Here is a 25,062-nt window from a genome sequence, read left to right on the forward strand (position 1 = left end):
CATTATTTAGAAAGGACAATTTAGGGTCCAGCCTTGTGGCACAGCAGGTTAAATCACCAACTATGATGCCAGTATCCTAATAAATGGGCCAGTTGAGGTCTCTGTTGTTCTACCACTTCAGATCTGGCTCCCTGTTAATGTGCCTGAGAGGGTAGTAGAAGGTGGTCCAAGTACCTGGATCTCTGTCACCCATGTGGTAGACCCAGATAGAGTTCCTGGCTCCTGGCTTTGGCCCAGCCCGGCCAGTGCAGCCATCTGGGGAGTGAACCAGCAGATGGAAGGTCTCACTTTCTCTCTGTGTCTCTCTCTATATATATAACTCTGCCTTTCAAATAAATAAATAAATATTTTCAAAAAGTAAAATTTAGAAGCATATAAAACTGGTTTACAGTCACATGTTATATGTATGATTACAGGCACAGCTTACATGTGGAAAATAAAAGGCATCAGATTATCACTAGCTCTAAAATGAAAGAAATACATCTTACTGATGACTAATAAATTATTTGTCATCAACTATAAACATAAAATTAGCAGAAGTAGGTACCCCATGAATTATGTACTTTTAAAGTAACAGATTTCCCCATTACCTTCACTGTTGATAAAACCTCACTGTGTGTAAGGCCTGTGCATGAGGACAGAGTGAGAGCAGTAAGCTGCCTGTAAAAAACTTATTACTGGGGCTGGAGCGGTGGTGCAGTAGGTTAATCCTCCGCCTGCAGCGCTGACATCCCATATGGACGCCGGTTCTAGTCCTGGCTGCTCCTCTTCCAATCCAGCTCTCTGCTATGGTCTGAGAAAGCAGTAGAGGATGGCCCAAGTCCTTGGGCCTCTGCACCCGTGTGGGAGAGCAGAAGCTCCTGGCTCCTGATCGGTGCAGTTGTGGCCATTTGTGGAGTGAACCAATGGACAGAAGACCTTTGTCTCTGTCTCTCCCTCTGTCTGTAACTCTACCTCTCAAATAAACAAATAAAATCTTAAAAAAAACTTACTACTGATTCATTAGTTTTTCCTCCAGAAACAAAAAATGATATCCTTATTTGCCATATTTGAAGAATCCCTTTCTAGTATGATTTCCCATTACTGTTGCAAATGCAGCAGGAATCTGCTAATTCGAGTCGTGGGCAGGGGCTTTAAATGGAAAGCTATCAGTAAGATCATGTGAAATAAATGAATCTTACTTTTGATAAAATAATGTTGAACCTCAGTATTTCTAAAATATTTTGGGGGGGAGGGCCGGTCTTGTGGTGTGATGGGTAAAGCACCTGCCTGCAGTGCCAGCATCCTATCTGAACTCGTGCGGAACATCACAATCCTGAGTGAGCGCCTCGTCTTAAGACAAGGATCACTACAGAACAACTGGATAAGACTCAGGGGTGGCAAGCTGAAGGCTTTCAGACTTTAAAGTCAAGTAGCCACAGTGGCAAAGCTATCATGTTAACTTTTCTGTTCCACTTACTTCTCTTTGGTAACTACTGACATTGGCCCATTTCTCTAATTTCAGCCAAATGGAAATACCTTGTAATCAGAGCTTCCATTTTTAATCTCATTTCCATCAGTGAGTCAGAGAAATTAAAGAATACTAGTACTTCCATTTAAGATCTTCAAATCCCATGAAAAGGAGCCTTGGACTTGAACCACAGTGAGAAAGAGCACTGATGGGGTGGCTATTGGCCTATAGATGAGCAAGCCACTAATCTGCCACTCTTGCTGTCTAGTCACAGTTAGAGTCTGAGTTGGGCAGATTCCTACTGCTAAGCCAATGGCCTGGAGCCCCAGCTCAGATTTTCCTGAGGGGAGTACTGATGAACACTGGAAGGTAACAATTCAGTGTATCTGAAAAGTCAAGTTTGAAGCTTTTCCTTCTGTTGAAACCTTATGCTTACATAGAAAGAGAACAAGAATATACAAGAGGCACGAGCACAGACTTTTCTTCAAAACACAGAGAAGATCTTAGAGTAACTTCTTCAAATTTCCTTTAAAACACAGCTATTCAACCCTCACCAGTTTTGCAAAAGTTTTTTGGAATAAAATCACTCCAAAGTAAAATGTCCAATTAATTAATTCAGTTCATTATCCACATACTACCCATGACTAAGACTCGCCCCTCACCCCAAGTCTCCCTATTAATGTTCCTCTACAGTGTCACCACAGAGCTCTAACGTGCAGACTCTACTCCTGACTTACCAGGAACACATCCTAAAGAAGATCCAAGAGGTGAAATCCTTTCATCAATTGTCCCAGAGGACGATTAAGATGAATCTGCTGATGTACCATCTAGAAGGTCATGTTTATTACTATTAAACATACAAGTTATTTGACAGAAACTTCTGGAGCATTATGCTCTAATCAATACAATGAGAACCACATTCACATTCTAATTTATTTCCTCCTCTTCATAGTAAGTTCTTCTAGGATTGTCTCCTTCTTGGAATAATCATCTACCCATTTGCCATGTAACTTACTTAGAAAAGGGTCTCTGCAGACAGGGTCAGGTACAAGACCTTGAGATGGGGAAATCAAACTGGAGTACACATGTGGGACCTGAATGCCACTGTAACTGCTCTTATAAGAGACAGACAGGAAAAGAGCAGTGAGACACACAGAAGGGAGGGTGATGTCAAGGCAGAGGCAGAGACTGGAGTGATGTACAAGTAACAAGGAAATGCTGGCAGCCATTAGAAATTGGAAGAGGCACATTCTCCTCTAGAGGCCTCACAGGGAGTACAGCTCTGAAGACACTTTGACTTTGGCCCAGTGATGCTTTTGGACTTTTGGCCTCCAGAACTGGGAGAGAATAAGCACCTGTTAAGTCACCAAGTTTGTGGTAATTTATTACAGAAGTCATAGGAAACTAACACATATATTTTTTCTTTTTTTTTTCCAGATTCCTAGCCAGAGGGGAAAATGTGGTGAATCTTCTTTTCCATTCTCTTGTTAATAAATAAATGGAATTATTGACTGGGCTTCCAAGATGGAGGAATAGGGAGGACGCTTACTGCTCTAGTCTAGGAGAAGATAGTTTAAAAAAAATGGACAGGGTGCAGTCTTGGGTAAGAGAGAAAAAACAACAGAGGAAATTCTATGCAAATTAGAGGGACACAGTGGACCTATGTGTAGGGCATGGACATCCACAACTCAGGACCCCAGCAGCTGAGAGCACACCCATCAGCGCTGGAGAATGAGGTGAGAGCAGACTGCAGCATCCAAAGCAATTGGCAGTAAAGCCGCAGGGAGAGCCTAAAGGGAACCCAGGTTGGAGCCCAGTGGGGGATAGTGTCCCTGCCAAACTAGAGGAAAAAAAAAAAAAAAAAAAGGAGGGACACATTTCTTTCTCCCAGATCACCTTACAACAGCATCCTGTAAAATGCTGATAGAGCAGGGGCCATTTTGGCTATATATAACAGCTGCACCAGCTGGTGTCAGAGCCCAGCAACCATTCAAGTGAGGAATCCTGACTGTTGGGGAGAACAAACTGGGGGTTAGGTGTTTGTGGCTGTGGGAGGCTTGTATGCCGGAACTGTTAAAAAAAGTTTTAACAGTTTGGTAAAGTAGCAGGATATAAAATCAATACATAAAAATCAACAGCCTTTGTATTCACAGACAATGCCAAGGCTGAGATTGAGCTTCTAAGATTAATCTCATTCACAATAGCTACAAAAACAATGAAATACCTTGGAATAAATTTAACCAAGGTTGTCAAAGATCTCTATGATGAGAATTACAGAATATTAAAGAAAGAAATAGAAGATATAAAAAATGGAAAAAACTGGGATGTTCATGGATTAGAAGAATCAATATCATCAAAATGTCCATTCTGCCAAAAGCAATTTACAGATTCAATGTGAAAATAATCAAAATATCAAATACATTCTTCTCAGATCTAGAAAAAATGATGCTGAAATTCAAATGGAAACACAGGGGACCTAGAATAGCTAAAGCAATCTTGTACAACAAAAACAAAGCCAGAGGCATCATAATATCAGATTTCAGGACATACAAGGCAGTTACAATCAAAACAGCCTGGTACTGCTACAAAAACAAATGGATAGACCAACGGAACAGAACAGAAACGCCAGAAATCAATCCATGCATCTACAACCAATTTATATTTGACAAAGGAGCTAAAACCAATCCCTAGAGCAAGGACAGTCTCTTTAACAAATTGTGCTGGGAAAACTGGATTTCCACATGCAGAAGAATGAAGCAGGACCCCTACCATACACCTTACACAAAAATCCACTCAACATGGATTAAAGATCTAAGTCTACAACCCAACACCATCAAATTATTAGAGAACTGCATGATATTTGCACAAAGAGTTCTTGGAAAAGACCCCAGTCAAAGCCAAAATTAACAAATGGGAATACATCAAATTGAGAAGTTTCTGTACTGCAAAAGAAACAGTCAGGAAAATGAAGAGACAACCGACAGAATGGGAGAAATTATTTGAAAACTATGCAACTGATAAAGGATTAATAACCAGAATATATAAGAGATCAAGAAAATCCACAACAACAAAACAGCCCATTTAAGAGATAAGCAAAGGACTTAAACAGACATTTTTCAAAAGAGGAAATCCAAACGACCAACAAACACATGAAAAAGTGTTCAGGATCATTAACCGTCAGGGAAATGCAAATCAAAACCACAATGAAGTTTCACCTCACCCGGTTAGAATGGCTTTCATACAGAAATCAACAAACAACAAATGGTGGCAAGGATGTCCCACTGTTGGTGGGACTGTAAACTGGTAAAGCCACTATGGAAGACAGTATGGAGATATCTCGGAAATCTGAATATAGACCTATCATATGACCCAGCCATCCCACTCCTGGGAATTTACCCAAGGGAAATGAAATCAGTAAATAAAAGAGTTATCTGCACCTCCATGTTTATTGCAGCTCAATTCACAATAGCTAATACATGGAATCAACCTAAATGCCCATCAACCAAAGACTGGATAAAGAAATTATAGGATATATACTATATGGAATACTACACAGTGGTAAAAAAAAAAAAATGAAAACTGGTCATTTGCAACAAACTGGATGAATCTGGAAAACATCATACTTAGTGAAATAAATCAGTCCCAAAGGGCTAAATACCATATGTTTTCCCTGATCTATGAGAACTAATAGAGCACCTATAACAAAATCTGTAGAAGTGAAATTGACACTTCCAGAAGGGATGACTTGTGCTGCCCTTGTCTTGACTGTCGAGGGACAGTTTTATTTTCTTGTTGTTGATGTTGTTTTTTCATTTTCTTCTTCATACTATTTGTTGAGCTCTCTACTAACATAGTTAATGATATATGTATAAAGTCAATTGAGGATCTCAGTAAAAAATGAGTGGGAATAAGAGAGGGAGGAGGAAATTTGTAACTATAAAGCTGTATAGTTCTGCATAGATTTCTACTCACTCACTTACTAGGGTAAAAACTTGTCATAGGACCCCAAATCCCATTAAGCTGGGTGGTAAAAATGCCACCTTAATTGTTAAAGTGATCATATTAAGTGTTAAAGTAAACATATATACAGGATTAAGTGTTAAAGTGATCATATAAATCAGATCAAGTGTCTGGTAATAATAACAGATAGAATTAAAAAGGAGAGAATGTTCCAACATGGGAAGCAGTCCATACAGCAGACTCATAGAATGACAATTGCTTTAAGTAACACTCTGACCTCAGAATCAGCCCTTAAGGCTTCCTGGTCTGGCTGCAAAGCCCATGAGAGCATTTCAAGTATGGAAAGCCAAGACACTGTGGCAAAAAATGTTCTACATGAAGATCTCTATGAATAAGAATCCAGCAGAAAGAAGTGGCTATCAAAGAAGGATGTACTTTTCTGTAAAGGGAGGAGAGATCTTATAGTTCGCTTATGGCCTTGTCTAAATACTAATGGAGTTTGTGGATTCAAAGGCTTCCATAGCTTAGGCAGCTCATGTTAAGAGCCTTGGGTGGTCACTGTCGTCATATTAAGAGTGTTAATAGTTAAATTAACAACAGGCGTCACTGTGCACTAACTCCCCATGCAGGACCTCAGTCCTCAATGAGTTAACTCATAATAGAGATAACTGTAAAACTAGTTCTCAGTTTTGATTATGTGCAAACTGTTGAAATCTTGGTCTTCTGCATACAAAGTTAATTGAAAATGAATCCTAATAGAGAATGGGAATGGGAAGAGGAAAGGAAGGAGAATGGGAGTGTGGGTGGAAGGGTGGGTATTGTGGGAAGAATCACTATATTCCTAAAGTTGTACTTATGAAATTTGTATTCCTTAAAAAATTAATTAAAAAACAAATATATGGAATTATTTAGTATCTTAAAAACATATTTTAGTTGTTGTTTGTTTCCATACAGCTCCTATATTCATAGTAGCCCCTATGTTACTTTGTTCAGCTGTAGAATTTGATTAATACTAATGGAATGACAAAGCATAGTTGAAAACGAATGTCTCACCTTGTGATACCTATTTCTAGCCAAGTAGCCTCGCAAATAAGACTGTAGAACGATAGTGGCAGCTCGTGTAATCTTGTACCTCCTGCGAACCACATACATGCGCCAGTACTTCTGAACGATGGTTGCTGCTCTGGTTCTGCGCAGAAACTTAGCATAGCTGGCCAGAGAGAACAGTGGCATGTTGTCAGTCATCAGGAAAAGGAAATAACACATTTTATAGGAACTCAAGAGTGTTACTATCTTAAGAATAATGAGTAGTACTCCCACTGTTATTCTAAGAATGTACCATTTATTAAATCAACCTTGATATTTTTATACCAGTTTATAGTTTCTCCAAATGGTTCTGGATGAATTTCCTCATTTGAGCCTTCCCTAACTGTGAGTTGTGGGATGTCCCACACTGCCAGATTGTACACTAGGAAAGTGAAGCTCATAAAGGTTCATTCTCTCTAGGACAGGCTCATTACTCAGGCTATGTCCCTTTTATAGAGCAGACAGGATTTACATATACAGAAATCCCCCACTTTTTCATCACCAGCTTTCTTAGATATACTCATGACTAGTGCACCACATTTTCCCTGAATCTGTTTAAATTCTTCCTTAATTCATTTCTACTTACATATCTAAATTAAAATTATCCTAGTATATAATCATACTGAAGTATAATTCTCTTCCAGACCATCCCAGTTAACTGTGCCCCAAAAGTCCTCACAGTCATTATTAACTAGCTCATATCCAGGGTCATTTTAATTTATAGACAATTTTGTCAAATACCACATACAAGTATAAACAATTCTGAGGACCTAAGTCAGCAGCAATTTATAATTTTTTTGAGGGTGAATCTGCACCTTTCATTAGGCAAAGTGAAATTTTATTCTATTTAAATGTCTTATGAGTTAATTCAGTATCTCTTGAAATAAGAAGGGAGGACATACTGCCTCTTGAGGTACAGTGGCCATACACCACGGTCTTAGGTTGGACAGAGTCAGATGGTACCCTACTCTTAGAGGCCGGGAGCTGGAGTGGAGGTCCCCAGGAAACCTACCATCGAGCCTGGTAGCCCCGCACATATCTCTGCACAGTGATAGCTGCCCTCCGCATGCGCAGGTACTTCTTCCTCAGCAGCCATCCCCGGATGGTCTTCTGGATCCGGATGCAGGCAGCCCTCAGTTTGTCTGCCCGCAGTTTTTCTAGATAGGCCACTTGACCGGCACGGAAAAAGATCTTTGTCTTACCAAACTGGTATTTGTCCTTGTCCTATTTTTGGAAGAAATTGTATAGTCAGAAATAATGACCATATAAGTGAACTAAAGAAGAGAAAAAATATGTCTAGAAGCAGAATCAGTAAAGGGATGAATCTATTAGCTAAAATTTGGGCTATGTCACAATTAACTAATGGAGGCAGATTTTTGATCCTATGCAAGTTGAGCAAATAGAAGGGATTTTAAGAAAAACTGCAGTTTAAGAGTTATTTTCCAGAATAATTCTACCTGGAATTATTATCTGAGGCCCAAAACTTGGTTGTGGGTTATAGGCAGCTATTATTTGCTTGTTTGTATTTTAAACATCTCAAGGAAATGGAGATGCTGACACTCCCTCTGACTGCCCAGGCTGTAAGGGTTACATCAGGCTGTATGATCCATGAGAAAGCTGAAGGGACAAAAATACCAGGATGAAGAGTAAGGCAGGAAGAAGCACACCAGAAATAAAAGTTAAAAAAAAAAACCAAAAAGTCCTTGGGTATTCATCTTAAGAATTAAGTTTCTAAACAGTTGTGTCTTGGCTTTATTAACAGTATATGCAAATAAACAAATAAAAATTGTATAAGTATGTATAAAACCCTATAAATTTCAAGCTCTTTGCACAAAAAATTCATTTATATTGGTCAGTGACTTCTGATCATAAGCAAGGCTGAGCAGAAAACATAGACATACATATTTCTGATGCGTTATGTTACGATTCACCTTATAGCATGTAAGATACAACTACTCTTGTATCAAAGGAAGAGTGGAATTCATGTGTGAAACTCACTACTACACTCTGAAATTCTAAACACAAGGAAAGAAAAGCACTTTTCACTGTAAGCGGTCTCTCCTATCTTGTGTATGAAACCAGGAAATCAGAAACCTCCACATACATCTAAAATAATTTTAATTTAAATCAATAAGGTTTACATAGAAACCCTGGCTAGAAAGCAGCTATCCCTTCATCACCCAGCTCTCCCCAAAGCACCTCATATTAATCCTGCCTCCATTTCGTAATCCTCCCTGCCTAAACTCCCTGCAAAGCCCTGATCCAGGCCTCGGGTGCTCTGGCAAGGAAGCCAGCTGTCTCTACTTTCCGCTCTATCTCCACATTCCCATCTGAACCCCGGTTAGGAAAGGGTTCAGCTAAACTCAGCCCCAGATTTTTTAACATGACTAAGACAGTGACCTTAGCTCTTTCAAAGAAAAAACACATTATCGAAGAAGACATATCATATTTAATTAATAGTCAGTAATTAAGCAACTCGATGGTATCTAAGACTATAAATGCCAACCTACATTTCCTAATCGTTTCTCTATTTTCCCATACAAATATAACACTGCAAAAAACACTGAGGTAATCCAGACTAATGTCAAACAAACAAAAATTACTTTTTAAAAAAATCTTTCTGGGCCGGCGCCGCGGCTCACTAGGCTAATCCTCCGCCTTGTGGCGCCGGCACACCGGGTTCTAGTCCCGGTCGGGGCACCGATCCTGTCCCGGTTGCCCCTCTTCCAGGCCAGCTCTCTGCTGTGGCCCGGGAGTGCAGTGGAGGATGGCCCAAGTGCTTGGGCCCTGCACCCCATGGGAGACCAGGAGAAGCACCTGGCTCCTGCCATCGGATCAGCGCGGTGCACAGGCCGCAGCGCGCCTACCGCGGCAGCCATTGGAAGGTGAACCAACGGCAAAAGGAAGACCTTTCTCCCTGTCTCTCTCTCACTGTCCACTCTGCCTGTCAAAAATAAAAATCTTTCTTGAACTTTAAATTCTCTAAGACCCAGAGCAGTGGCTCTCAAACTGCAGTCCTTAGATAGCACCATCTTTGCCTGTGAACTTGTTAGAAATGCAAATCATCAGGGCTCACTTAGTGGTGCAGCAGCTTAAGCTGCTGTCTGTGATGTCAGCATCTCATATGGGTTTCCTAGTTTGAGTCCCTGCTGCTCTGCTTCAGATCCAGCTCCCTGCTTTTATGCCCAAGAAAGCAGCGGAAGATGGCCCTGGTACTTGGGTGCCTGCCACCACATGGGAAACCTGGATGGAGTTCTAGATGCCCATCTTTGGCCTGGCCCAGCCCTAGCCATTGTGGCCATCTGCATAGTAAACCAGCAGATGGATGATTGGAAGATCTCCGCGCCCGCCCCCCCCCCATAACACTGCCTTTCAAATAAATAAAATAATCCTTAAAAAATGCAAATTAGGCCCACTTCAAACAAACTCAATCAGAAATTCAGAGGCATAGGGCAGTAGCCCTGCAGGTAATTTTCATAAAGAACCCCTCAACCTGGAATGCAAGACTCTGTTAATACCAATCCACATTTCATAACCAGTTCTCTTCCTTCCCAAACACAAATGTTCCTTGGAAAAAACTACTTTACTACATTAAAAATAAATCCTGGGGCTGGCACTGTGGCTCACTTGGCTAATCCTCCGCCTGCGGCGCTGGCATCCCATATGGGTGCTGGGTTCTAGTCCCAGTTGCTCCTCTTCCAGTCCAGCTCTCTGCTGTGGCCCGGGAGGGCAGTGGAGGATGGCCCAAATGCTTGGGCCCCTGCACCTACATGGGAGACCAGGAAGAAGCACCTGGCTCCTGGCTTCAGATTGGCGCAGCGCCGGCTGTGGCAGCCATTTGGGGAGTGAACCAACTGAAGGAAGACCTTTCTGTCTCTCTCTGTCTCTCTCTCTCTCTCACTGTCTATAATTCTACCTGTCAAATAAAAAAAAAAAAGAAATATTCAAAAAATAAACAAATAAATTCTGTTTTCCTACTTATTCATACCTGGTTGCCTCCTAGATTATTTTCCTTCCATTTTTTGTTGTTGTTGTTGTTTTTTGAGGAGATTTTATTTATTTATTTGAAAGGCAGAGTTACAGAGAGGCAGAAGCAGAGAGAGCGGTCTTCCATCCAATGGTCCACTCCCCAGATGGCCGTAACGGCTGGAGCTAAGCCGATCTGAAGCCAGGAATCAGGAGCTTCTTCCAGGTCTCCCACACAGATGCAGGGGCCCAAGGACTTGGGCCATCTTCTACTGCTTTCCCAAGCCATAGCAGAGAGCTGGATTGGAAGTGGAGCACAGGGTCTTGTATCCACGTCCATGTGGGATGCTGGCACCACAGGCAGTGGTTTTACCCACTAAACCACAGTGCCAGCCTCTCTTTCCATTATTTTAATGTAATCTAGGCCATCATTCAAGGCCTGACTCTAAACAAACCTCTTTCATGAAATTGTTTTCCCTTTCCATAGCTGGCAGTGGCTTTCCCTTCTTCTGATTTCTTGTCCCACTCACTCAGCATTTGATATGGACACTGAGGTATATTACATTTATCTTTGACATGAGTTCCTTGCCAAGGCAGACTGTGTTACCTGAGAACAACACTTATTTTTTTCTTCATCATAGAGCATCTGGCCGGGTGTCTTCCCTAAGCAAGCCCTAGGTAAATTTTCACTGCCAATGATCACACCCTACAAGAAGGTCCAGCTCTGTGGTCTGGGCCCAGGCCTCTCAGTCCTGTTTCCCTCTCTTCACTGATTCCAGCATCCTGACCACAGTGAGCCTGACCTCCCAACAGTGGGTCCCCACTCCCTCATAATGTGGATTTGTGATATTTCTCATGGAGGTTCCTGGGCTTTCAGAGGTCAGAACCACAGGGTTACTGCCAATATCCATACAGATAGAGGTAAGCGGAAATCTTTCTCACCAGTATCAGTTTCTCTAATACATTCTTGCATGTTTGTTTTCTATCACTCAGTACATCCTTTTGCTTCATTAGGACACGGTAGCGGCTGAAAAATTCTTGGTAAGTCCAACTATAAAAAGAAATAACTTATCAGATTATTTGAAGAACCGTGAACTTTTCCCATCAGGATCCCTTGTGTTTGAACACTATCAGGCTCACCGGGAGGGGAAGCCTGCCGCGCTGATTCGGATGGTCTCCAGGACCCCACATGCTCTCAGTTGCTGCACAGCTCTTTTCTCATCGAATCTACACATAAAAACCAAAGTCAATAATCCATAAAGAACCTGCTGTAGCCACAAATTGCTCTAGTCCATCAAAATTTGAGTTCCTACATAGCCAAAGAGACAAATCAGGAAGGAAAGCATTCAAAACTTGTAGCAGTGATCAGAGTAGAAAACTCCACAATAGAGTTGAGAGAAGACAATTAGTGACAAAAATACAGAGCTGTAACGATCCCTACAGTACCACAAACTCATGAGAGCATCCACTGAGCCCATTACAAAAGCAAAAGAAAATGCCCTTGCACTTTGCCCAGGCTCTTTACATTGCTTTTTCTGACTTTAGGTGCTTAGAATTCCTGAGGCCACCATACACAGCTCCCTTGGAACACGGAGTGGCTGTCCTGGAGACTTCTCTAACAGGAAGGACAAATTAGATATGCTCTATTCAGTTATTTTTTTAAAAATTGTTGTACTAGGCACTTACAGCATCTACATCAATGAAAACTATTATTATTTTGTGTTACATTAAATTAAATATTTATTTCATTTCAGGGCAGAGGGTAGAGAACCTTTTTTTTTGCCAAGGGCAATTTGGATATTCATAACATAGCTCATGGGCCATACAAAATTACAACTTAAAAATTAGACTGCTATGGATTTACTGAATTTCAAGTCCCATCATGATTGCCTTGGCAGAGCCAGATCAAATGATTTTGCCAGGGACTGGACATTCCCCACCCCTGCTGGACAACAGCAGCTAAAATTAAAGTTTTTGGAAAAATATGTTTATGGGGTTGGCGCCGTGGCTTACTTGGTTAATCCTCCACCTGCGGCGCCAGTATCCCATATAAGTGCCTGGTTCTAGTCCTGGTTGCTCCTCTTCCAATCCAGCTTTCTGTGGCCCAGGAGGGCAGTGGAGGATGGCCCAAGTCCTTGGGACCCTGCACCCGCATAGGAGACCAGGAGGAAGCACCTGGCTCCTGGCTTTGGATTGGTGCAGTGCGCTGGCCATGGCGGCCATTTGGGGGGTGAACCAAAGGAAAGAAGACCTTTCTCTCTGTCTCTCTCTCTCTCACTGTCTATAACTCAAACAAATTAAAAAAAGAAAAATATGTTTATAATTTCTATAAATGCTGATAGAACATCTATACCAGGAGATACTCTGTAGCCATTAAAAGGAGGATGTGTATTTTTATGTGCCAATATGGAAAGTGTTCACAGTCTGTCAAGTTGACAGAAAGACAAAACAGCAATGAGAGCAGGAGCCCCTCCCCTTGTCAGGTTTTCTTGTCCCCAGCTGTGTCCAAGTAGACCAGGGAAAGAAGGATGTTGGTGAAGAAGGACCTGTGTCAGTAATCGCTCTGGGTATGATGAATGCTTTCTCATGTATTTTTATGCTATTGTATATTTCTTGAAACTGTTTTCACAGTGTACATGCACTTTTATTACTTTTAAAATTAAACAGATACTCCATTTTAGAAAAAAATCTTCCAGAAATATTTATTCTCCCCTCATACATGGTAACTACAGCAGCAGAGGTCGGTAAAAGCCTAAGTACGTAGATGGTTTCAATAGCTGAAAAGTATCAGGTAAGCCTTTGTCAAAGCAGCATTCTCCAACTGACTCTGGTTTTAACTAATGTCCATATGATCAAAATGCCAAGAAAGTCCTTGAACAGAGGTGAATTTAAAATAAAAGAGAACTAGAAATGCTAAGCTGACTTCAACTTTTCAAATCCTTGGACGGCTACCTGTTAATTTGTTCACATATTCTATATTCTCAAATGGGAAGAGAAACTGGAAAAAAATCTATTAACTAGTAGTTTCTTTGCTCCCCCTTCCTTCATGTTAGTTTGGCACTCTTTATGACATACGGAGACTTTTGTGTTTAGTAGTTAGATACTTACGTGAATGGGAACTTGAAGTCATTAGGCTTAATACAGCGCACATAGTGAGGGGTAGTGGCATTGAGGGTCTCCATAAGCAGGTGAAGGGAGTTTCGGAACTGCATGAAAAAGAGCAGGAAGGGGCATCAAGGTTTTGTCAATCGCCATAAATTATACAAAACAATTTAAAATTCTCTTCCTATAAAACTAATGGAGATGACTTTGCCACCTCTGAACTTGACCCATCTTCAGAAGAGAAGCTGATATTAAATGAGAATGGTAGGATTTTGGGTTAAAATTTGACTAAACCATTTAAATGTTTATTCTGCTAAATATACATTTGCTGTAATCCCACTCTTCCCCCTACTCCTCTTTTATAAAAGGTTTCTGTATGTGACAATATAACCTCATTAAAAGTTTTTTTTTTTTTTTTTTTGAAAGAGCAACAGAGGGAGACAGAGAGGGGCAGGAAGAAGGAGAGTGAATGAGGGAGGAGGAATGGAGAGAGAGGGAGAAAGAAAGATCATTCATCCACTCATTCATTCTCCAAATGGGCCAGGCTGAAGTCTGGAGCTAGGAACTCCATCCGGGTCTCCCATGTGGGTGGGAGGGTCCCAAGTACTTGGGTTATTTTCTGCTGCCTTCTTAGGTCCATTATCAGGAAGCTAGATTTGGAAGTGGAACAGCCAGGACTCAAACCAGCACTCCAATATAGGAAGCAGGCATCACAAGTGGTGCCTTAACCCACTGCACCACAATGCCAGGCCCCATAACCTTAGTTCAACAATATTAAGGCCATATCACATAAGGCAGGAATTTTGCCCAGGATACTACTTTTAAGCAGACAATGTAAAAGAGTATGGGAAATAAGTGGGAAGAGGGAAGACAGGCAGAGAGGGATTACTATTAGGAACATAGGACCAGACCTGGAGGCTGACCAGCCGTGTCAGGCTCTGCTCCTGTCTGCAGTGGGCACAGGGTCCCAAACACAGGAAAACAAGCCGACTGATGCTGAGCCTCCCGTCCAAAGCCCCCACCCCTTGTTCAGGTGGTAAGCGTGTGGGTAATGTTCCCCAGTCCCCATAGAGCACAAGACATCCAAGAAGAGAGAGGGCGCTGCTCCTGCACAGACCAAGCTAACGGATGCTCTGGACAAATGCTCAGAGAACAAAACAAAGATGGCAGTGGATGAGAAAGAAGATGTGCACTAGAAGAATTAAGATGTGGGAAAAATCCTTTTGGGAAAGGCCTAAGCATTCACAGGTCTAAAGAATTACGTGTGGCCAGTGTTTCATGCTCCCACAGCGAAAGCTCTAACCTCTCATCGCCTGAGGATCCCAGCTGGCAGGCTTAGGGAGGAAAACCTGAGGCTTCAGGAGAAGCAGAGGGAAGGAATCAAGCAACAGAGGGTTCTGAACTCACCTGGTGCCCCACTGTTTTCTTGTGCTCCTTGGCCATCTGGCCAGGTCTACCTTTGGTGGGCTTGGCAGGTGTGCGGGTGAGGGGTATGCGTCCTGAAGAGGTGGCTGAGGTTGGACTGATGGCCTTCTCATCATCTTGAAATAGTTCTGGAAGCATCTTAAACTGAGCCAAAAACAGTTAAAAAATTACACTCTAAACCCAAATTTAAAAGTAAGCCTTCACAGTAGAAATGTTACAAAGCTTTTTCAATCAACAAAGACTCTTTTCCTAAAGCAATCTGTCACAGTTACAATACAGAAATCACTATGTTTAAAAGTCAAAAAATATGAGCGAAAAGTGAGATAATTGCTAGAAAAATGGAGGTGGGAAAATGCAATAATTTGATACCTATGTTTAAGGGAAACAAGAGGAAAACTATTAGACTCACTGGGAAACCTAAATCTCCAGGACACATCCACTCTAAACACATTACTGATTTAGAACAGAATTATTTTACTAGCAAGATACTAACTGAAAGTCCTATCTTATTACCTCAGTTCCATAAAATGTTTTATCATCAGGTAGAGAAAAACACTGGTCCAAACTTGTAAGTCATTTGCCAAACGTCCACTCACCTGCTTCGTTTGTCTACCCACTCATGCAAATGCTGTGCACCAACTTGGAAGTAGCACTGACACATCAGGCACAGAAAGACAAAGACCATGTGCAATGTTTATTCTGCAATGTTTATTCTCACCCACACGTGCAAGTTAAACAGCTGACACACAGAAGCGGAGCACAGTGGTCACCACAGGCTGGCAGGATGGTTGGGGCTGAAGGCTGGAGACAGGACAGGCACAGGGTGGAATAACTCCTAATGTTGTACAGCACTGTGGGATCACTACAGTGGGCAGGTAATAAAATGTCTGAAAACCACTAATAGAGAGAATACAAATGTTCCCAATATAAAGAAGGGATAAAGCCTGATGCCAATTAGCCTGATCTGATCATTATGAACTACACACATGAAATTAAACATCACATTATACCCCATAAAGATTTATAAATTACTACATGCCAATTTAAAAATAAAAAACACTGGAAATCTCCACAGGGTGTCATAAATAATTTTTCAGTATTATAAGATTTTAAATAATTGTGAACCAATAATTTTATGAAAATATTTTGGACTGTAGAAAAACATGTAAAAAAAAACCTCCGCCCTTATCCTGTAAGTTTTTATATTTGTTTTCAAGTGATTTGTAATTTGCATAAATCCTATAATCAAGTTGACATTCTACCAGGCTATGAATGAATATTAAACAAGGATGGCCCTAGTCAATATGGTTAGGAGACTTCAAACTAATCCCCAGGAACATCTTGACATACGCACGTGTCTTTACAACAGTGCCCATCTCATATAAATGAAGTTGATCCTTCTTATAAGTCACCTTATATTTACAACTACCAATTAGTTAACTGAAAATGACAAAGTATCTCAAAAAAACAAACAAACAAACAAACAATTTTCTTATGAGAGTTCATTCACTGAGAAACAAAACCATACTATTTCATTTGTTACGTAAGTACATATTAACCCTAAGGGTAATTTAGGAAATGATTCATGGCATATATACATACTAACAATGGTTGCTTGCTACACATATATTCCTGGCTTCACAGAATAAAGAATATATTCTAGCATTGCTTATTATAAAGTATAAAATAAATGTTTCAAAATTATATTGTATGATATTAAAGCTGTATTAAAAAGAAGAAAAATAAGAGTTCCCAACAGATCTGAAAACTTAGCATGCAGTAAAGATGCTAGGATATTCAGTAATAGGCAATGTACTCCATAATCTTATCTGTGATATCATTCTCACATAAATTGCTGGCTCTAAACTGGCAATAGCCTAATTTTTGTTTTTCTCTCTTCTGTGTGAAATGGTTAAGAGAGCTGGGCTGCAATATCACATTCAACAGTTAAGTGACACAATTTACTGAGTATTCTACAGTATCTACCAGAAAATGGATTAGTTTCTGGAGTTTGGAATAAACAAGATAAGCACATGTGTCTTCTTCTCCATAGAGATTATAAATTTAAAATTCTGTACATCGATTTTTTTTCTTAAAAATTAACATTTCCATTTTATGTGAAAGAGAGACAGAGAAGAGCCAGACCAAGGGCCAGAATGAGAGCGACAGCGAGAGATCTTCCAACAGTCAAGGCTGGATCAGGTTGAAGCCAGGAGCCTAGAACTCAATTTGGGTCTGGATCTTCCATATGGGTGGCAAGGACCCAAGTACTTCAGTTATCACCTGTTGCCTCCCCAGAAGGTGAATAAGAAGCAGAACACCCTGAACTTCAACCAGACACTCTGATTTGGGAAGAGCATGTCCGAAGCAGTGGCTTAACGATTGCATCAAATACCTGTCGCCACTCCCCACTCCCACCCCTCCCAAAAAACAAGTATATTTTAAATTGTATCAGAAATTGCTTTAAAATATCTTCTTTAAGCAGTGTCCCTGCTTCCTCGCGGGCCACTTTTCTCAGACTTCTTCCCTGGTCCCTCCTCTAGCCAGTCTCTAAAACACGGAATGCCAACAGACTGGCTTAGCTCTACTATTTGTTTTAATCTACATGTTCTCTCCAGGCAATCTTATTAGTCTTGTTGCTCCAAACACCCTCTAATTGTCAAGACCACCAAACATCCACCACTGCTCTGGCTCTCCCCTGATAGGCTGACTTGCATTTCTAACTTTCTATATAACATGCCCACTTATTTTTGCCATCTCAAGCAAAATGTCTGTAACTGACCTTGTGAATCTTTCCCCCAGCACCTGGTCTTTTACCTGTCTTCACCCAGTAAACGGCACTGCCAGCCATCCAGTGCCCGAGGCAAATACGCAGCAGTCATCCTCAGTTTCTGCCTTTCTTTCATGCTCCGCACCCAATCTAACAACAAGACCGCTGACCCTATCCACAAACTACGTGCCATCCCCACTGCTGCAACCTCAGCATCTCAGTCCACCATCTTTCCTTGAGATCACTAATGCTCGCCTCCACTCACGACAAGTCCAGCTCCTCTCAGCAGCGATCATTCCTCACCTGAAAACCTTCTAGACTCTCCACTGCACGGGAACAAAATCCACACTCTGTGAAGTCTGCAAGGCACTCCCTCCAGGAGGTGGCCCCCCTGTCCTACACACCCTGTTCACCTACTAGGCTCACGTTGGCCTTCTTTTGCAGCTCAAGCACAAACCATTTATTAAGTCTCAGTTCCCCCAACCTGCACTTCCCTTGGGATTGGTGTTTCCCATTACTCAGGTTTCAGACCAAATGTCACTTTCTCAGGGAAGCCTTCCCTGATTTACCCTAATGCTGCAACTCACCTCTGCTCAAGTTTAATCACTCTAGCTTGGGACCCTTTTTCATTCATTTTTTAAAAGATTTATTTCTTTACTAGAAAGGCAGAGTTACACTGAGAGAGAATCACACACACACAGAGAGAGAGAGAGAGAGACAGAGAGAGAAAGAGAGAGAGAGAGAGACAGACAGAGATCTTTGATTTGCTGGTTTACTCTCCAAACAGCTGCAGTGGGTGGGACTGGACCAGGCTGAAGCAGGAGTTAAGAACTCCATCTGTGTCTCCCATGTGGGTTTCCCGCATGGGTGTAGGGTCTCAAACACTTGGGCCATCTTCTGCTGCCTTCCTAGGCACATTAGCAGGGAGCTGCACAGGAAGTAGAGCAGGCAGGACTCAAACCAGCACTCATATGGGATGTCACTGTCCCAGGTGGTGGCACTACCTCCTGTGCCACAATGCTGACCCATTTTACTTTCTTTTTATTAAGCTTTTTTTTCCTTAAAGATATTTTATTTATTTATTTGAAGGCAGAGCCACAGAGAGGCAGAGGCAGAAAGAGAGAGAGAGAGGTCTTCCATTCACTGATTCACTCTCCGAATAGCTGCAATGGCCAGAGCTGTGCTGATCTGAAGCCAGGAGCCAGGAGCCTCTTCTGGGTTTTCCACGCGGGTGCAGGGGCCCAAGGACTTGGGCCATCTTCCACTGCTTTCCCAGGCCATAGCAGAGAGCTGGATCAGAAGTGGAGCAGCTGGGACTCAAATCGGCACCCATATGGGATGCTGGCACTGCAGGCAGTGGCTTTATCTGCTCCACCACAGCACTGGCCCCTCCATTTGACTTTGTTGATAGCACTTACTACTGTATGATATGACATCTAAGTATGTGATTAAGTGGTTATTGCTCAACTCCCCGCAAGCACAGGGACCTCTGTCTATTTCATTTGCTTTGTTCACCTTACTAAATCTCTAGTTTTCTTAAATCATTTTCTGAAAAATATATCCATTTCCCTGCTGACTTAGAGGGCAATCTTATTTAAAGATAGATAAACAAAAAAGATTAGTAAACAGATATCTCTGGACATCCATCTTGTTTTTTGATTGGTCTCTCTAAAGATAAGGCTGTGAACTGCTTAAGACTGAGCTTCTATATGTAGTAAATAGTGGTTTTTGTTTTTGTTTTTTTAAATCTGATGGGATCGGTTTTGTGGTATTGCAGGTAAAGTCACCAATTGAGACACCAGAATCCCATATGGATGCTAGTTTAAGTCCTGGATGCTCCACTTCTGACCCAGCTCCCTACGAGTGCCTCCTGGGAGAGCAGCAGAGGATGGCCCAAGTGCTTGGGCTCCTGCCACCCATGTGGGAGACCCTGAAGAAGATCTGGGTTCCTGGCTTTGTCCTGGAAAACCCCTAGCGATTGAGGCCATTTGGGGAATGAACCAGCAGATGGAAGATCTCTCTCTCTCTCTCTCTCTTTCTCTCTCTCTGGCTCCTTCTCTCTCTGTAACTCTGCCTTTCAAATTAAAAAAAAAAAAAAAAAAAAAAAAAAAACCTTAAAAAAATTTATTAGAAACCAAGAACAGTTTCATGAGGACAAGAAATAATCTCAGTAACAATAACAACATTATTCCCTAAGAGGTTTTTATTCATGAGTATGTTTGAAGGTTTAGCAGAACCTATTTAATTCTCACAAAACTCCCACAGAGTAGATACTCTCATGATTCTATTTTATAGACGAGAGATCTGAGACATAAAGACATAAATTCAATAGCTAAACTGTGCTTCCCCTCAGCAATCAGCAATTCAGACAGTAAGGGTTGAAAGTCATTTTAATAGTATTTGGTAGAACTAGTATTTACTAGTCTGGCGCCGCAGCTCAATAGGCTAATCCTCCACCTAGCGGCGCCGGCAAACCGGGTTCTAGTCCCTGTCGGGGCACCGGATTCTGTCCCGGTTGCCCCTCTTCCAGACCAGCTCTCTGCTATGGCCCGGGAGTGCAGTGGAGGATGGCCCAAGTACTTGGGCCCTGCACCCCATGAGAGACCAGGAGAAGCACCTGGCTCCTGGCTTCGGATCAGCGCGGTGCGCCGTCCGCAGCGGCCATTGGAGGGTGAACTAACGGCAAAAGGAAGACCTTTCTCTCTTTCTCTCTGTCTCTCTCTCTCTCACTGTTCACTCTGCCTGTAAAAAAAAAAAAAAAAAAAAAAAGAGAGAGAGAGAGAGAGAGAGAACTGGTATTTATTAGTATTAAGTGGAATTACAATTCATGTATGTACTTCTTGATGGCAACAATAGATTTTTTTATGGTGAAAAATATCAACTAAGATACTTTCTAATGAGTTTATAATGCCTTTTCAAGTTGTAAGTTTGGGTAGGGTTACAAATTAAAAAAAAAAAAAGTCATAGAACAGACCCTACATTGTATTACCACAAAAAGTCAATTTTAAACATGTAAATATTAACCTTCTAAAATTAGTACTTCTAAGATAACCAATTACTGCTATATTATAGTTGCTATCAGATTCCCTGGGTTGGATTTCTGCAATGGCTGGTGACAAGAGAGGCCTGCAAGCTTTAATAGGTAAATAATACACACTTTCCACTCTGGCTCAACAATGGACACAGACTGTTGCAGGATTCCTGAGAACACAAAGCTGCCTTCTGATGATCAAGGGCCCAGTAGCCAGTCAGGTCAGAATAAAGACACAACTGATGATGGATGCCTGGAGAAGGAGAGCTTGCTAATGTTCTCTTTAAATTAGTGGGCAAAGGAGTAATATACACCAGTTTTTCATGGTTTCTATCACTATCTGCAAGTCAAAATGATAGAGAACTTCAACTGAGTAATACTTAGAGACCAGCACTATGAGAGTTTTCTTTTACACCTCAATCCTATAAGCCATAAAATGTTAATACCCAGCACCTGACAGGTGAAGGGAAAAAACTGACTTTTTCTATAGACATCTGGACTCATTTTCTGAGAGCTGAAACTTGGATTCAGTCTTTATGCAATCTTCACACTATCAAAATAATTGAAAATAAAAATTTTTATTCTAAAAACAAGAGTCATATATGAAAATGTCATATAGAAGTATTCTTTCACAATAAGCCAGAAAAACAAAGAGAATTAGTCAGGAATCAAGAAGAATTCATAAGCAAACATTTACTTAAAAAAAAAAAAAGATTTATTTATTTGGGGCTAGCGCTGTGGTGCAGCAGGTTAAAGTCCCAGCCTGCAGTGCCGGCATCCCATATGGGTGCCAGTTCAAGTCCTGGCTGCTCCACTTCCGATCCAGCTCTCTGCTATGGCCTGGGAAAGCAGAAGATAGCCCAAGTCCTTGGGCCCCTGCACCCACGTGCCAAACCTGGAAGAAGCTCCTGGCTCCTGGCTTTGGATTGGTGCAGCTCTGGCTGTTGCGGTCATTTGGAGAGTGAACCAGTGGAATGGAAGACCTCTCTTTCTTTCTCTCTCTGGCTCTACATCTCTCTGTAACACTGTCTTTCAAATAAATAAAATAAATCTTCAAAATAAATAAATTAAAAATGATTTATTTATTTGAAAGGCAGAGTGAGAGAAAGAGAGAGACAGACAGTGAGTACACATGCTAATCTCCCATCCTCTGGTTCACTCCTCAAATGGCCTCAATAGCTGGGGGTAAGCCAGGCCGAAGTCAGGAGCCAAGAACTCCATCGGAGTATAGCATATGGATGGCAGCAACTCAAGTACTTGAGCCATCACCTGCTGTTTTCCAGGCACATTAACCAAGAGTTTGATTGGAAGTAGAGTAGCCAGGACTTGAACCAGCACTCCAATATGGGAAGTGGGCATCCTAAGTGGCAGCTTAACCTGCTGTGCCTTGATATTAGCCCCTGATTTTTACTTTTCTACTGGATATTTGAACTTTCATTTTGCCGAATCAAGTAGCTGGCTCCCTGGCTTGCTCCCTGCAGAATGAACATAAGTTGTACACCCCTCCCCATCCTTTCTGGTTGAAGGTCAAAGGGTCAAGGTGGGATGCACTTAATAATCAACAGAGTACAGTCATCACAGTTCTTTGCCATCTGGAATAGTCTTTTTGCACTAGGAAGCAGTGTTATAATATAGACACCTAAGAAAAACAATTCCCAAGTGATCTGGGCCACACCTGGAACTGCACTCGGAGACAACCTAGAACCGAATCCCTGCCTGGATGCAATGCAGAAGTCCCTGATTCTAGCATAGCCCTTGAACGTGACACAGCAGATAGACTATTTTCTCTCACAGTCTCTCCAAAGGCTCAAGAATCTAGAACCACCGCAGGGGCAACACTTTCACGCAAGACTGAAAGATAACACTGCTGAGTGGTAAACGACATAGACAATGAGCAAGACAGCCTAGGTTTTCATTTGATTTGAAACTCATGAGGCATGAGGTAGCAGTGCCTCAGGTGCCTCCTGCACACCCCGAGAGAAATGGTAATACCTTCTTATAAGAAGTAAATGAGTTACCACTTGTAAGTCATTTAGAACAGGACCTGACATACAGTACGTGTAATATATTTGATAATTTTTTTAAAAAGTAAAATATGTTTTTGTTAGACAAGACATTATTATTGTTAAAACGCTAATGCTTAGGTAACTGACATTTTATTAAATATATTCCAATTAAAGTAGTTCATCCATGGTTACCTTGCTTGATTTAAGAACTTTAATTTGTTCTTCAAAAACAGTGTCTTTGTTCTTCTCGAGAAAGCCTTCACACTGGTATTCCACCTGAAAACACAAGAGAACTCTCCTTAACAAATAAAATTTTTCAACAGATTCTATCACTGTCAACAACAAAAATACTCACTGGGCTCAGGCTCCATGACCATCTCTCAGCAAAGTGGTATGTTCAGTCTTTTCAGAGAAACTGGATAAGCATGTTAACACTAAAGGATGATACCCCCAGTACTGTTTCCCTTGGAAACAATGGTGGTGCTGATTGAGTGTGGACTAAAAGATCCTCCCAATTCATGGGTAAGCAGAGTCAGAAGACACTAACCCTATTCTCCCGCGGTGGCCAGAGAGAGCTCCTCCAATGCTGACCCAATGCACTGTATCTCTAAACCAATTCACTTTCCAAAAGGAGTGTTCCCTCTTAAGAGTGAAGGGATTAATTAAAGAGTTCAGCCAATAGTATTAAGTAGAACAAAAAAATACTAAAAAGAATAAAGTAGTAAACTGTTCCTTGACAGTCAGGACAAGGGCTGATCAAGTCACTGTTTCTCATAGTGTCCATTTCACTTTGACAGGTTTCCTTTTAGATGTTTTGTTACTTTTCACCAAACAGGGAGAACATATGATATTTGTCACTTTGGGACTGGCTTAATTCACTCAGCATGATGTTTTCCAGATTCCTCCATTTTGTTGCAAATGACCAGATTTCATTTTTTTTTTTACTGCTGTATAGTATTCTATAGAGTACATATCCCATAATGTCTTTATCCAGTCTACTTTTTAAAATTTATTTTATTATTTTATTTTTTTGACAGGCAGAGTGGACAGTGAGAGAGAGAGACAGAGAGAAAGGTCTTCCTTTGCCATTGGTTCACCCTCCAATGGCTGCTGCGGCCGGCGCGCTGCGGCCGGCGCACTGTGCTGATCCGAAGGCAGGAGCCAGGTGCTTCTCCTGGTCTCCCATGGGGTGCAGGGCCCAAGCACTTGGGCCATCCTCCACTGCACTCCCGGGCCACAGCAGAGAGCTGGTCTGGAAGAGGGGCAACTGGGACAGAATCTAGTACCCCGACCAGGACTAGAACCGGTGTGCCAGCGCTACAAGGCGGAGGATTGGCCTATTGAGCCAGGGTGCCGGCCTATCCAGTCTACTGTTGATGGGCATTTAGGTTGATTCCATGTCTTAGCTATTGTGAATTGAGCTGCAATAAACACTGAAGTGCAGACAGCTCTTTTATTTGCCAATTTAATTTCCTTTGGGTAAATTCCAAGGAGTAGGATGGGTTGTATGGTAGGGTTATATTCAGGTTTCTGAGGAATCTCCAAACTGACCTCCATAGTGACTCTACCAGTTTGCATTCCCACCAACAGTGGATTAATGTCCCTTTATCCCCACATCCTCACCAGCATCTGTTGTTGGTAGATTTCTGTATGTGAGCTATTCTAGCCAGGGTGATATGAAACCTCATTGTGGTTTTGATTTGCATTTCCCTGATTGCTAGTATTCTTAGGTGTTTAAATTTAACTGAAAAGCGATCTCTGTTAAATATAAGAGTGGCAATAAGAGAGGGAAGAGATGTAAATTCGGCACATGCTCAGTTGGACTTGCCCCTAACGGTAGAGTTAGAAACATGCCAGGGGATTCCAATTCAATCCCATCAAGATGGCATGTACCAATGCCATCTCACTAGTCCAAGTGATCAGTTTCAGTTCATAATTGGTCATAATGATAGGATTAAGAGTCAAAGGGATCACATAAACAAGACTAGTGTCTGCTAATACTAACTGATAGAATTAAAAGGAGAGAATGATCCAACATGGGAAGTAGGATACACAGCAGACTCATAGAATGGCAGATGTCCTAAACGGCACTCTGGCCTTAGAATCAGCCCTCAAGGCATTCAGATCTCATGGGCTAAAAAGCCCATGAGAGTATTTCAGGCATGGAAAGCCAAGACATTCTGCCAAAAACAAACAAAACAAAACAAAACAAAGCCTAAATGAAAGATCTCTATGAGTGAGATCCCAGTGGAAAGAATGGGTCATC

General features: G+C 41.6%; 1 protein-coding gene across 10 annotated transcripts in view; it reads right to left on the bottom strand.

The window, feature by feature from the left end:
• MYO5A (myosin VA) overlaps positions 1 to 25,062 on the bottom strand; it is a 240,985-nt gene that overhangs the window by 72,691 nt on the left and 143,232 nt on the right. For all 10 annotated transcript variants that reach the window (XM_062205939.1, XM_062205938.1, XM_062205944.1 and 7 more), the window contains 7 exons: positions 22,989 to 23,072; positions 14,972 to 15,133; positions 13,571 to 13,668; positions 11,603 to 11,689; positions 11,405 to 11,513; positions 7,509 to 7,720; positions 6,464 to 6,620 (listed from right to left, as the gene is read on the bottom strand). In XM_062205939.1, the coding sequence (XP_062061923.1) occupies positions 6,464 to 6,620; positions 7,509 to 7,720; positions 11,405 to 11,513; positions 11,603 to 11,689; positions 13,571 to 13,668; positions 14,972 to 15,133; positions 22,989 to 23,072 (909 nt within the window). The remainder of the gene's footprint in view (positions 1 to 6,463; positions 6,621 to 7,508; positions 7,721 to 11,404; positions 11,514 to 11,602; positions 11,690 to 13,570; positions 13,669 to 14,971; positions 15,134 to 22,988; positions 23,073 to 25,062) is intronic.

The sequence above is a fragment of the Lepus europaeus genome, chromosome 11, assembly GCF_033115175.1.
Source record: "Lepus europaeus isolate LE1 chromosome 11, mLepTim1.pri, whole genome shotgun sequence".
NCBI classification, from domain to species: Eukaryota; Metazoa; Chordata; class Mammalia; order Lagomorpha; family Leporidae; genus Lepus; species Lepus europaeus.